Source organism: Passer domesticus, chromosome 3 (genome assembly GCF_036417665.1).
Source record: "Passer domesticus isolate bPasDom1 chromosome 3, bPasDom1.hap1, whole genome shotgun sequence".
Lineage (NCBI taxonomy): Eukaryota > Metazoa > Chordata > Aves > Passeriformes > Passeridae > Passer > Passer domesticus.
Window position 1 is genome coordinate 51,419,017 of NC_087476.1, and position 13,232 is coordinate 51,432,248.

The 13,232-nt window shown below is 40.7% G+C and overlaps 1 protein-coding gene across 1 annotated transcript; it reads left to right on the plus strand.

Moving 5' to 3' along the window:
• The first annotated feature begins 272 nt into the window (after window positions 1-272).
• SMPDL3A (sphingomyelin phosphodiesterase acid like 3A) lies at window positions 273-12,858 on the plus strand. Its single transcript, XM_064413050.1, has 8 exons — window positions 273-604; window positions 2,134-2,347; window positions 3,441-3,585; window positions 6,387-6,483; window positions 7,694-7,872; window positions 9,017-9,197; window positions 11,070-11,194; window positions 12,345-12,858. The coding sequence occupies exons 1-8, from the start codon at window positions 514-516 to the stop codon at window positions 12,654-12,656; spliced, it is 1,344 nt and encodes a 447-aa protein (XP_064269120.1). The 5' UTR covers window positions 273-513; the 3' UTR covers window positions 12,657-12,858.
• The last annotated feature ends 374 nt before the right edge of the window (window positions 12,859-13,232 follow it).

Below are 13,232 nucleotides of genomic sequence, written 5' to 3' on the forward strand. Positions count from 1 at the left end.
TTAAGCTGTATTAAAGGTGTACTTGATAGTGTTTTTTATCAAGTTGGTGGGTTAGGGTTTTTGCTTTGTTTTGTTTTTTAAAGCCTTTTAAGTAATCGGGATCTATTTTTACATGTATGCCATGAGATACCTTCCTTCCAAGAGATGCTTGAGACTGGTGTGGGGTGTCGAGCACAGCCTTCCTTCAGGCCGCCTCGCATCAGCCGGTGCCCCGACTTCAGCCGTGCCCACGGCCAGCCTTGGCTCCTGCGAGCTCCTTAGCGCTGCCCCGGGGGTGGCACCTCCTGAAGGTCACCCCGGGCACGGCCGGCTCAAGGCGACAGCCCGAGCCGCCGTCCGACAGCGGGGCGGCGGCTCCTGGCCCCAGAGGTGCGGGCGGGGCGCGGTGGTTTCCGGCGGCCCCGCGGCGGGCCGGGGCTTGCACAAGCCGTCCGGGGCTCGCCTGTTTCCCGGCCGCCGGGGCGGTCACACGACTGGAGCCGTCGGCGGGCCGGGCGCTCCCGCACGGCCGACATGGAGCTGCGGGTGGCGCTCGGGCTGGCGCTGCTCTGCTCCGCGCTGGAGGCGGCGCCGGCCGGCCCGCAGCGGCCCCGCTCCGCCGTGGGTGAGTCGGCCGGGGGTCAGCGGCTGAGGGGCCCGGCCGGGGCAGCCCGTGGAGGGCGGGGGAGGCGGGTGAGGGGCGGCCCTGCGAGGGAGGCCCGGCCGGGGGCCGCTGCAGCCCGGCGGCGGGGAGGGGAGGCGGGCTGCGCTGTCCTCGCTTGCGGCTCCTTCCCCTCCCCCTGGCACTGCTCCGCACATAACCTGCTGCCGTAGCATTCCCTATCCCACTTCGGCCGCACGTGACTGCTAAATCAGTCAACAGGGCTCTTTGGAGGTTCGGGGGTTACACGGGGTTTATATTTAGTTGCCAGGGCAGGTCGGCGGGTGAAGTGAGGTGAGCCCTGCCCTGCCTCTGGCGCGGTGTCCGGAGGCACGCACTGCAAACAGCGCGCTTGGGGGCTGTGCTGTGCTGTGCTGAGCTGGGCTGAGCTGGGCTGAGCTGAGCTGTGCTGAGCTGAGCTGGGCTGTGCTGGGCTGCGCTGGGCTGGGCTGTGCTGGGCTGGCTGGCAGCAAACACGCGCTCTGTCTGGCCTGATCCCCGCTCGGGGCGTGCATGCAGGTGAGTGCTCCGGAATGGTTTCCCACTGAATTCTCATTCCGTGTTACTCACACTTTCCTCGGAACAAGCGTGCAGCAGTGTCCCGGTGTTTGTCTTGTCTCCTGTTGGTAGGCGTCACAGTTTTAGAGATTTTGAAGATCACCTCTGGTCTTTGATTCCTGAAATAAAACTCCATGGGATACAGTCGTGTGGTGCTTGCTCAGCCATAGAGTTTAGTGTGTGACCTTGGGAAAAATCAATTTATATCTGCCCCTGTTTCACAACCACTGCCCCAGATACATGTGTGCCTTTACCAAGTGCTTTGAAACAGACAGAAAGAAATGAATCTTATTTTACATGAAACTTGAAGGCTGATAGTCTTAACACAGTCTTCATTCATCTTAATCAGCACATTCTATACTTCTCAGCTCCTTTCTCCATGCAGTGCTATGTAACAGTGGCGGAGAGCATGTCAGCCTGGAAAGTAGGTAAAGGCTGGACACACTGCTCCATGGTGAGAAGCCCAGTCTCTGCACATGTGCTGTTTCTTGCCTTTCTTTTGAGACATCTTTCTTATGATCTTTTACAGTAGCTTCCAGCCAGGGAAGGTCTGGAAAAATAATTAAAAAGCAGCTCCCTATGTTTTCAAATGGAGTAGAGAAGTCCTTATATTGCCTCCTCTACCTCCACTATCCAGTTTCCAGATTGCTATTAATGAAGAGGAGCTGATTTTTCAGTTCCTTCCAATCTCCATTTCATTTTTGGTGAGCAGCATAAAGCCATGCCTCTGCTTCTGTTTTCGGTTTTTCTAAGCAGTCTACATGAAGGACTCCTCAGGAAGAACTTGCCCACAGTTATCAGACAGGCTAATCAACAATTTGTTAACTTGGAATAGGAGTAGCAGTAAATAAACTGGAGTAAACTTGGCATTACCCTGTATATCCAGTTCAAATGCAAATAATGCATTTCCTGTATTCTTTGTTTTCTGAAAACAGGGCAATTCTGGCATGTATCTGACCTACATTTAGATCCGACTTACCACATTACCCCTGATCGCACCAAAGTTTGTTCTTCTTCCAAAGGAGTCAATGCCTCCAACCCAGGCCCTTTTGGAGACTTTTTGTGTGATTCTCCTTATCAACTTATTTTGTCAGCATTTGCATTCATGAACGATTCAAAAGAGCAGGTTTCATTCATGATTTGGACAGGGTAAGTGTTCAAGTCACTCTGCAGTTAAAGCTGGATAGCCAGATAGTGTGGCAACTCACAAGTTTTGTTTGCACCAACAGATTTGAGTTCATTAATGCTAGTTGTCCCTTTAGTTGTCCAAATGGGTACTAAGTGGAAGACTGAGAGAGAATATAAGGCCTCAGGAACAGACTTTGATCTCTGTAATAACTACTGGACTGTTCATTGTGATATTTAGCATATGGCTATATTAGTGTGAGTTAATGGAAATGGTGCAGGGAGGGTGGGAAGTAGAAAAAGCAAAAGGAAAGTTAATGGCAGTAACTGACTCATTGCAGGCCTCTGTTGAGTAAGAACATTTACCTTTCCTGTTCCAGTCTTTAGTACATGAAGTGGGCTTAATTGTACTGTATAACGGAGATGTTACCTGTGAGGCTTTGTGTGCCATAGCAGTGGGACCAGACAAAGAAGTGTGAAAGGGAGTACTTCATAGTACTTCACAGTACTATGCTGTCAAGGCATAGTACTGTGTCTTGTTATTTTCTAGGTATTCATAAAAGACAGCATTGATTTACCCTTCTGCCATAGAACTCTCAGTTCTACTATCACACAATTTCTTAAAGACATACATCAACGGATAATTTATAAAAGATATTAGTATTTTTGAGTGTGAGAACTAGTTTGTTTGTTATATCACTTATTTTTGCTGGGAAAGTGTTAAGAAATATATGAAGGCAAGTGATTAATCTATTTCACTTACCTTCTTGTACTTAATTTTCAACAGGATATTGTTAAAAGGGAAAAAAGAAACTAGCAATGATATGCAGGTGATGAAAGATATATAATGCAAACTGCACAGTAGCTCAAAATTATTACTTTAATGTCTAAGAAATCTTCATTATTATAAATATGAATCATAGGATAGACATTGTCTAAACAAATCTACTTGTTTGTGTTTTTTTAAACAAAAGCCTTTGCAGAGAGCTTTGATTCTGTGATTTTAATTAGAGTGTATAGTAATGTTACATGCTAGAATGTAGATGTGTTTGCAGACTTTTTTGCCTTCCTTATGTTGCTAACAGACCTTTGTTAATCAGGCCTTTTCCTTTTTCAGAGATAGCCCTCCTCATGTTCCCGTAAAAGAGCTCTCCACGAAGCTGGTCATTAGCATAATTGGCAATCTGAGTTCTACAATTCGTAATTTCTTTCCAGATCTTCAGGTTTTCCCAGCCTTAGGCAATCATGACTACTGGCCACAGGTAAAACAAGTTAGAAATTTGTTCATACATCATATTGAGTGTGTTCCTAAGTCCTGGGCAAGCACATTGAAAAATAAGAGTTAATTATGTGTAACTGTTATTATGGAAACAGAATTCTACACCTCTTCAGTTAGCATTTAATATTATAAATAGTTCCACTCTAGAACAGAATCTGCATCACTCTCTCTGTGCTTTTACCTAAAGTAAATGTTGATGCCAGGTAGAATCTGTACGTGGCCTGAGGTCACACAAATTTATCACTAATCATTCCTCATGGCTTAGAGCCACCAATGTCAATGTGTCAATGTAGTTAATGCACACATACTTTTCCTTACTGTGTATCTCATGCCTGTGTATACAATAACTTAAATGTATCAGAAGTGACATTATTAATGGACCTGTGAGCCTGTGGTAAGCCTTCTCAAAGGCCTACTGGAAATCTGTCAGCTGGCATCACTAGATTTTTTAAAATTGTTTTTTAGCTAAAGTAATGGCAGAATTTTTGTAACATTCCCATCATTTTGTCACTGCTATTAAAAATATGTCTACTTTCCTTTCCTCATTGGACATTCAGATATAATCACATTGATGATTCACTAGTTTTGTGCAGTTGAGGATGGTGCTTTTTCACTTTGACTGTGCTGAATATTGTTCTTGGCATACTCCAAAGTAAACAGTTGCTTCATTTGTCCTTTAAAGTGTGTTGTGGGTCGATCTGGCAGCACACTGGATCAGAAGCAAATGCTGTCATTGGATGTGAGGGGATCGGAAGGGATGTGAAGCAAGTCAGCTGAAGTATTTTGTTTGAAATTCCTCATGGGAATTCAGTAACACCCCTTCAGACCCTCAAGGCTTGTATTCCAGCTTTCTGTGGTATCTATTAGGCCTGTCAGGGTGTAGGTTGGTGCAGCAGGTGATTGTGTGATAGCGCGTGTCATTGCTGGAATTAGTGGTGTCCAAACAAGGGCGTAGCAGAGGTGCTGAGAGACAAGGCAAAGGAAACGTGAGAGACAAATTAACAGCTAGATATATATTGGAAGTATGAGTGCACAAACCAAGCTGTGACTTCAGTCCTCGGTGCTCTTACTGTGGTGGTAAAGCTTTGGCTTTTCATATGCACTGACATGGGGACAGGTTGATTCACTAGAAAGAACTGGGAAAGTATTTTGATAAATAACACCTGAACTGAAGTGTCACAAAGTGTTTCGTGTTCACTTTGTTTTAGTTTTAAAAATTTCTTAGCAGAGAATTCAGCAATCTCCTTTGATAGAGGAAAAAACCCTACAAAAGCCTTGTGAACAAAGAATGTAGGGACTTTTTCTACGAGTATGAATTTTGTTTGTGAAATTAAATCTAAGGAAGAAAAGATGCTCAGGAGCAGCAGATGGGCAGCAAATAGAAAATTGAAACAAGCTGGTGATTGGAATGACTGGTGAATGTTATTAGTTCTCCCTGCACAAAGCCACTCAGGAGTGTTTCTGTGATACTTCGAAATGGTGAAATTCTTCACCAATGTGCAGAACTGGCATGTTTGTCAGTTATTGTTTGAAAAAGACATGGGATCAGACAATCCCCACTATGGGGTCATTTCAACTTGTTCAATTTTTTAATGTTTGTTTTTTGCTCTTTATGATATTTCTTTTTTTTTCATATAGACATGCTTGGCAACTGTCTGTAGACTGGGAGCAATAATGGAGCAAGCCACATACTGTAGGCTGTTCTAAAGCAAGTGTAAAATCTGTGCACTTACCATGAATCAAAGAATTTTATTGCACTCTTGTGTTCTGAGCTGTCTTAATAACTGAACGGTCCTGGGTGATTTTTCTTTCAGAACATGTTAAAAATACTATTAAAGTTGATCAAGCATTGGGATACCTTTCAGATCATATATTGTGACCTCAGCCTTTCTGCATAGACTTACTTGTTTCACACTCTTGTTCCTGCTTAAAACAAATCCCCAAACTGCTTCTAGCAGTTCAGAGAGCACTGACGTTCCTGGGCCAAAGCACCTTTAGTCCATTACACGGCCTCTTATCTGGAATCAGGTTTTTGCTGTGTCTGTTAGTGACTGTTAGCTCTGGCTCAAAGCTGTCCTGACAACTCATGTCTGGGCCCTGCAATCAACAAATGTCTCAACAGAGATCCAATAGACAGAGACTTACTGCCTAAACCTATAATAATGTAGGTGTAGTTTCAAAGAGCTTAGAAAGGTCAAATTTTATGTTTAAGAAAACATGCACTGCAATTTTTTCAAACACCGTGTTTTTCCTTCTAGCACCAAGACTCCATATATTTTAAGAAAGGCAAGGACAGGCTGGTGTCTTCCAGGGTTAGATCAGAGCATGGGTTTCATCAGCCTGTGGCTCAGACTGAAGAGTGCGACAGTCCTAACTAGAGCCAGTGGGAGAAAACACTGACAAAACTTTCTCTTGTACATTTTTAAATGCTTTCTTATGAGAAAAAAAGACATCACAAAAACATTTGTGAATTTCACCAGAATGTTTCTGAGGACAGAAGTGGAGTTTTGAGGAGCTGCTATGAAACCCAAGTTATTTGAAAAAGAAACTTATATTAATAGTTTAATAATGCATTAACAAGGCCGTGGAGTCAGTTCTAAGTTTAGGCATTTGTTCCTGATCAGCAATACTAGATGTTCAGAAATTGGTTTTTTTCTTTCTTGAATTCCTCCTGGTGATGACTGGATACACTTATGTGTTATGTAAGAGGTCAGGCAGGATTATTTAGTGGTTTTTTGTCTGTATCTGAATACTAAGACTTAGGCAGGTTCTCCTCTCTCACAGGACCAGCTTCCTGTAACTACCAGTGAAGTTTACAATGCTGTAGCAGATTTCTGGAAGCCTTGGCTAAGTGATGAAGCAATCAATACCTTCAGAAGAGGTAAAGTATGGCAGTAATACATTGTGAAGCTAGGGCTTAGAGAATTAATATTTCTGAGGATTTATGCTGTTTGTTTAGCTAAGTCTCATAGGATGAGTCAGAACAATGGATTATCTGTAATGCTTCTCCTGGAAGAAGTTACTTTTTTTTTTTTGAATGGCAATGCCTATATTCAGAATACATTTATTACTTTCTGTTGCAATATTTATCACTTCTTGTGACATGTATAGAGTTAATAACTTTGTACCAATGCATGTGAAATACCTTTTTGCTTCTGAGACCTCATAACACTTTTTAGATGAGGGCCTATGAGACACACAAAAACTTTACTTTGGAGAAAAAACTGTTAAAATGTTGTTTCTATTTTAATGGTATATGTATTTCAGAACATACTGAATAGGTGCATTTTTATTCAGGTTATGATAGCACATAGCTGTGGTGATTATGCTATATATGTTTGTATGCAGCTTACTAAACTGGCAGAATAATTATATCCTAATTAGAATTTTTGCTTTTAGCAAAGAACTGAAGAGTTCAACCCAATTTCCAATCCAGTCAAACATTAGGGATTTGGAAGTTTAATTTGTGTTTTTGTGTCCTGAATGAGAGCAAACTCTGGATGAGAGTGGAAGCAGAAACTTTGATAAGGATAGTAAAATTCAAAGAGGCAGTTAAATTATATTGTATGCTTCTGTTGCCATGGCTCCATTGAAGTCCATGAACTATGAAGATACCTATTGAAGAAGCTCAGCATGACATGGAGAATTTTGGGAGCAAGGATTGAAAAATGTGATCCTTGCTTTTCATCATATCATCAGTTCTGAAGTTAAATGACTTTCAAAGTACAACGTTACTAAACTGAAACAGTTCTTCCTGAAGGAGCCTGTATGTTTGCTGTATTTCAAGAAGTAAGGACCTTTAACAGCTACTCCATCTGACTTTTCCATGTCAGTTGAATAATGGCATCTAGATGTCAAATAAACACAATGATAATACAGGTAATAATTAATAAAAAATTAAGTGTCAACTTCTAGTAAAATGTGGCCAAAAACATTGTTAACGTATTCTGTTGTGGTGACTGTGGCTTGAATAAGCATGATATTCGATTAGAAGGAGGAAGGTTGGGTGTTTTGTCAGTGGTGTACTTTGATTATAGAGTTGTGCTTTGAAGCCTTTAATTTGTCATATGATGTTGGTCTTATTTTCACAGGTGGCTTTTACACGCAGCTGTTTGAATCCAGTAATAGCCATCAACCACTCAGGATAATCAGTCTGAACACAAATTTGTATTACAGCCCTAACAAGGAAACTGTGAATATCACTGACCCAGCCAACCAGTTTGCCTGGCTGGAGGAAATACTTGAAACCTCTTCACAAAAGAAGGAAAAGGTAGGGACCAGGAACAGAAGCTATCATTATTTGTTTCAATTTTGAAACAAAAAAAAAAAGGAATGAAGAAGTAGAGATAATGAGAGTATAAACATGCTTCTAGAAGACTAATAATGCTGCCAAAGATGCTGCAAAGTCAAAATTTTATTTTTTAATCATTCCTCCTTTAATATGCCCATTTTACTGCAACAGTTAATAAACTAGTTGAATGAAGTTTCTCAAATTATACAGTAAAATACCTTTTCTCTCCTACCAGGTAATATACTGTAGAAGTCAGTTTCTGACCTTTTTATACATAGCCTTTAATTTTAAAACATGCTCTTGACCTAAGACAAAAGCTAGCATATTTCATTTGCATTGTAATGTAATTTAAGGTATCACAAATAGAAATTAGAAAAGAGTTTATCAGCACAAAACTTAGTCAAACTGCTATGATTTGAGTATTATAATAACTTGTCTTTTAATACACAGGTTTTGAAGTGAAGGTTTAAATTGTTGGCTCCTGATTGATTGATTGATTGGTGTGGGGATTGGATCATCATCTGAGCAATGGTGTTTCATTTGAAACATGTTTACATTTTGCTACAGTGTTGCAATTTTAGAATATTATATTACAGTCAGGAGAAAGGAGAGATTTCCTTTCCTCAGGAAACCCTGCAGCATGTTAGTTGGTGTGTGCAGTTGGCACTAAGTCTCTAACTCAGCCAGAGGGGTTTAACCAGTTATCCATGTTTCTGGATGGATGGATGGAGTCTGGAAACTCTCTGACTCTCTGGGGCAGACTTTGTAATACTCAAACATAATTTTTTTCTTGTGTCCCCTTGAGATGTCAAGTTATAAGTCTTGCCCTAGTAACTTACTTTTTTTCATTTGAAGTAATTGATAACATTTTCCTCAGACCTAAAGTCATGCATAGATTTAGCAGAACATTTTTTGTCCCAAGATACTAAACTGATAGTATGAACTTAAGCAGTTTTACTGTTGGGATTTTATAGTAAAAAAACTGTCATGATCTACAGCTTTTAGAATGCCATTTTTAAAGGCAGCATTATTATGAAACTGTGGTAACCACTTTTAGGATACAGCTAAGATTACAAGTTTCAAATGAAGATGCTAATTGTGGTTTCTGTATTTAATTCCTTAGGTGTATATAATAGGTCATGTCCCAGTAGGATACTTGCCATATGCAAGGAATACTACAGCTATCAGGGAGTATTACAATGAGAGACTGGTAAAGATTTTTCGCAAGTACAGTAGTGTTATTGCGGGCCAGTTTTTTGGACATACCCATAGAGATAGTATCATGGTCCTCCTGGATGAAGAAGGTAATGATGCTTGTTGACTTTTGAACTTCTTCTTCCTGATTAAAAGCAAATTAATACTTTCTTGCATGCTCTTTCTAGTCAGTCTGTGTTATAAGTAATTGAAAAAAGGGAATTGGGAAATAGTGTTATTTATCTGCAGGAGTTCAAGTCTCACACACTCCAATTTTATTTCCAAAGAGAATCTTGCAAGGGTGACTGTCTTCTTCTATTGATGTCAGCAGAGACTCCCCAAGCTTTCGATTTTTTTTAATGAATGCTTATGCCTAGACAAGAATTTCTAGTCTTTCCTCTCTGCTCTCACAGTGACACGGGCAAATTATACCAGCCAGTTGCTATTGTGTAATGTGTCAAAGGGAATGTTCTCAGGCCAGCTAGACATGCTCTATGTTCTTGTATTTCCTGCATCATTACTGTGCCTCTCTGCTGAGTTCCCTGCTGCTTCAAAGTTAATTAAGATAAGGGTAAGCAGGAGGTAGGGGAAAGAAAGTCTCTGCCTGTTGCATCTCTTAGATCAGCTAATTTCCCTTCAAGAAAATCACCCACGTTGAAATTTTTGTTTATTGCTTTGAAATCCCTTTAGTTCTAAGCATGGGCATGGCCATATGGAGCACTCTTAGCATCTCTAACAGGAAAATTCTAACAAGTTTTTTTCTTTACCACAGAACAGTAAGAGGTTCATTGCTTTGATTTATGTAAAATACTCAAATGTTAAATGGCTCTCCATCTATGATTTGCATGAACTCATATGAGCAATGTCCAAAATGCTAACTAGGTAATATTACTCCAAATTTTTACCTTTTTACATGGTATTAATCTCTAGTAAAAAGGAATCCAGCCCAATGAAAGAAGTGGCTTCTTTATTTTTTTCTTTCAAGTTCTACTTAATGCAGTCTTATACCTTTATTTTTTACACCGTCTCATTTGTTCATGAAATCATAATCTCTACTGCAAATTTCACTGGGAACAGACTGATCTTGGTATTTGTCATTAAAGATTGCATGTGCAAGTAACCACTTCCCAATTATTTTAGTAATTTTGCATTTTTGGACAAAATTTAAATAGTAATCAAATACACATTATGTTTACCTGTACAGTTTTAGACTATCTTCTATTCAGGACATTTTCCTCTTGACAAAATTCCAGAGAATTCAAGATAAATGCAATATTGCAGCCAACACCAGTGTACTGACATAGAACTCATCTGTATTTTCTCCAGAAGAATCTACTGATTTCCAGACTTTCAAAACTTCTGCCTATATGTGAAGGTTGACCTTGTGATTTCACTGCTATGGTGCTGTCAGAGATGGGAATAGTTAGGCCTTCCTTTTTGTTCCACAGAGAACTTCCCAATGTACTCACCTGCACACTTCATCCCAATAAAACTCACATCCTTATGTTTCAGTTGCTGTAAAGGTCGGTGTTCACACAGTAGGTGCTGGGCTACTAAGGTTCAGGTGATGAAACAGACCCTGGTGTTTCTAATAACAATCCTAAATACATAAAACAGCATGTAAATACTGTATGGAATCAGCAACTAAACTTTTAAAATATATGGAAATATGCAAAATACAGAGACTTCACATATAGACAAGATCATTTTGCAGTTTTGCACAGTCAGTTGAATTGGTTGGGAAGCTCTGGTATGGACAGTGGTACACACTGGAGTGGGTACTGTGGTATTCCACACAGGGTTTAGTCTATCCATTGGAAGTATGGCAGTTCACAGTGATGCAGCTAAATCAGGTGAAAAAATTTCTAATGTCTTTAAGCCTGTCACTCTTGTTTTTGCTGTGTTGGTACTCTACAAAAACATTTGTTTGAAAAAGAAATTATTGGAAGGAAACTGTCTCCTCAACTTCCCTTTTTTTGCAGAAAAGCCAGTCAATTCCTTGTTTGTGGCACCTGCTGTAACCCCAGTGAAGAGTGTATTGCAGACAGAGTCCAATAACCCTGGTGTCAGATTGTATCAGTATGATCTTTTTGACTATAGCTTGCTGGTAAGTAAAGATTTTAAAGCATTGTTTGAGACATTATAGTGTCAGTAGTATAGTGTAGTATTATGGCTGCTGGTGATGAAATTTTGGTCCCTACTCTCATTTTTTCTTCCTGGGTAAAGGAAAGAAAATCTGAAAGAGAACTTGGTTGGTCTTTCTGTGCCTGCAGAGCTACCCAGTACTCTCTGCTCTGTATCGAATGTTCTTATGATGTAGGATGAAAGACAGAATTTTTCTGGGCAAAATCCTAAATCTATTTGCAGGGAGCTCTACAAGAGTGAAAGTGATTCACCTAAATCCAAGGTGTGCATACATACCAATGTTGTTTGCTGGTGATAGCCCGAGTTTTGGGATGCAACCCACGAAATGTTTCTAAAGGGTGCAAAAGAGCTGATGAAGAAAGCACTTTTAACCATATGATGTCTTTTGTAATCATGAAACTTCCTATAAAGAGTTTTTACAGGAAATGTTATATACATTTAGAAGGAAAATAAAAAGTAGAAGACTTCTACTTTGTAGTTTCATGTGATTCTTGGAGACAAAGTGAATTGTGTGTAATTATTTTGGCTGTGAGTGGTTTAGACTTTCTGTAATTCAGGATAAAGTCTTGACCCTGCCGAGTTCAGTGACAATGCACCCTGCAGTTCGATTGGGACTGGGGTTTCTCTCTGGAGACCTATGCTAATTCAGGCTGCTCCTTTGTTGTGCAGATTTCACTCCTGCATCGGCATCCCCCCTTTTCCTTAACTTCTCCCTGGGCCATTCTTTTTCTGTCCATTCTGCCCCTCAAGTAGTGCCCACAGAAAAGAAACTTCTGGCTCTCACCCTTTTGCCCCACTCCTAAGGCAGACATGAACGTTGTGGAGTTTGGACAAGAAAGATCTCTAACACTGCCACTGCTGCCTTTGTGGCTCCTTTTCCTTCTCCTCCCCATCCCCCCACCATTACCGCTCTGCAAGTACCAGCTTTGGGTGTAAGCCCAGCTCTTGGGGTGGGACGTGACCTTCTATTCACATGTGAATAATGAGGAGTGACAGCTTCCTAATCAATATATCACTCCAGAGACTTAATGAAGCAGGGAAGAAAGCAATACAGCAGTGCCTATGTTTTCTTTCTCTGGTTTTTTTTTTTCTTTTTTTTTTTTTAACTGTAGGATCTTTGGCAGTTTTACTTGGACCTCAGAGACGCCAACAAGAAAAATGAATCAAACTGGAAATTAGAATACATCCTGACTAAAACTTATGGCATTGAAGACTTGAAGCCAGAAAGCCTATATGAAATGGCCAAGCAGTTGTCTATGCCAAACAGCACACTGTTTGAGCAGTATTACAGTAACTATATTGTGAGTTATGACAAAACTATTCTCTGCGAAGATGGGTGCAAGACCTGCCAAATATGTGCAATCCAGTATTTAGATTACTCCTCATACACAGATTGCATCAATCAGGAGGCAACGTGGAGATGAAATCTCTGTGCAGTTAATGCTGATAGTGCCTTTAGCCTGTGATTTAAAGAACCTGCTTGTTCTTTTGCTCAAGCACTGACATGCTGACAGGGAGCCTGTGGGACTTCTCTACATTTCAGGGGAGCAGTAAAACTCCCTCGATCTTTCTTCTTGCAAATATGTTTTCCTTTATCATCTAAATAAAAGTTTATTTGCTTTGTAAGAGTGGCCAGATACTGTGCTGTTGTCTCAAGTGTCCTGTACCTTCTCTAACAGGCATCCCAGTGTGTGGGAACAGAAGTTACTCTCTCAAGCCTTTGTAGATCAAGTCTTATTTCTCAGGGTGTGTAAACATAGGCAATGCCATTCCAGGCATGGGATTTTTATGGGGGCAGGTTTCAACCACTGGCTGTCAAAATTTGCAAACTGAAGTTGGCAAAACCTGCATTTGCTGAGACTTGAGTGCAGTTATGTTGTCGATACAATGCCAGTGTTATATATCTCTCTGTGCCAAGTTTTCCTTGTTAATCCCTCAAACCCAATTCTTAGGGGCGTTTTCTAATGATGGCGTAAAAGTGACTTAATGGAACACAAACC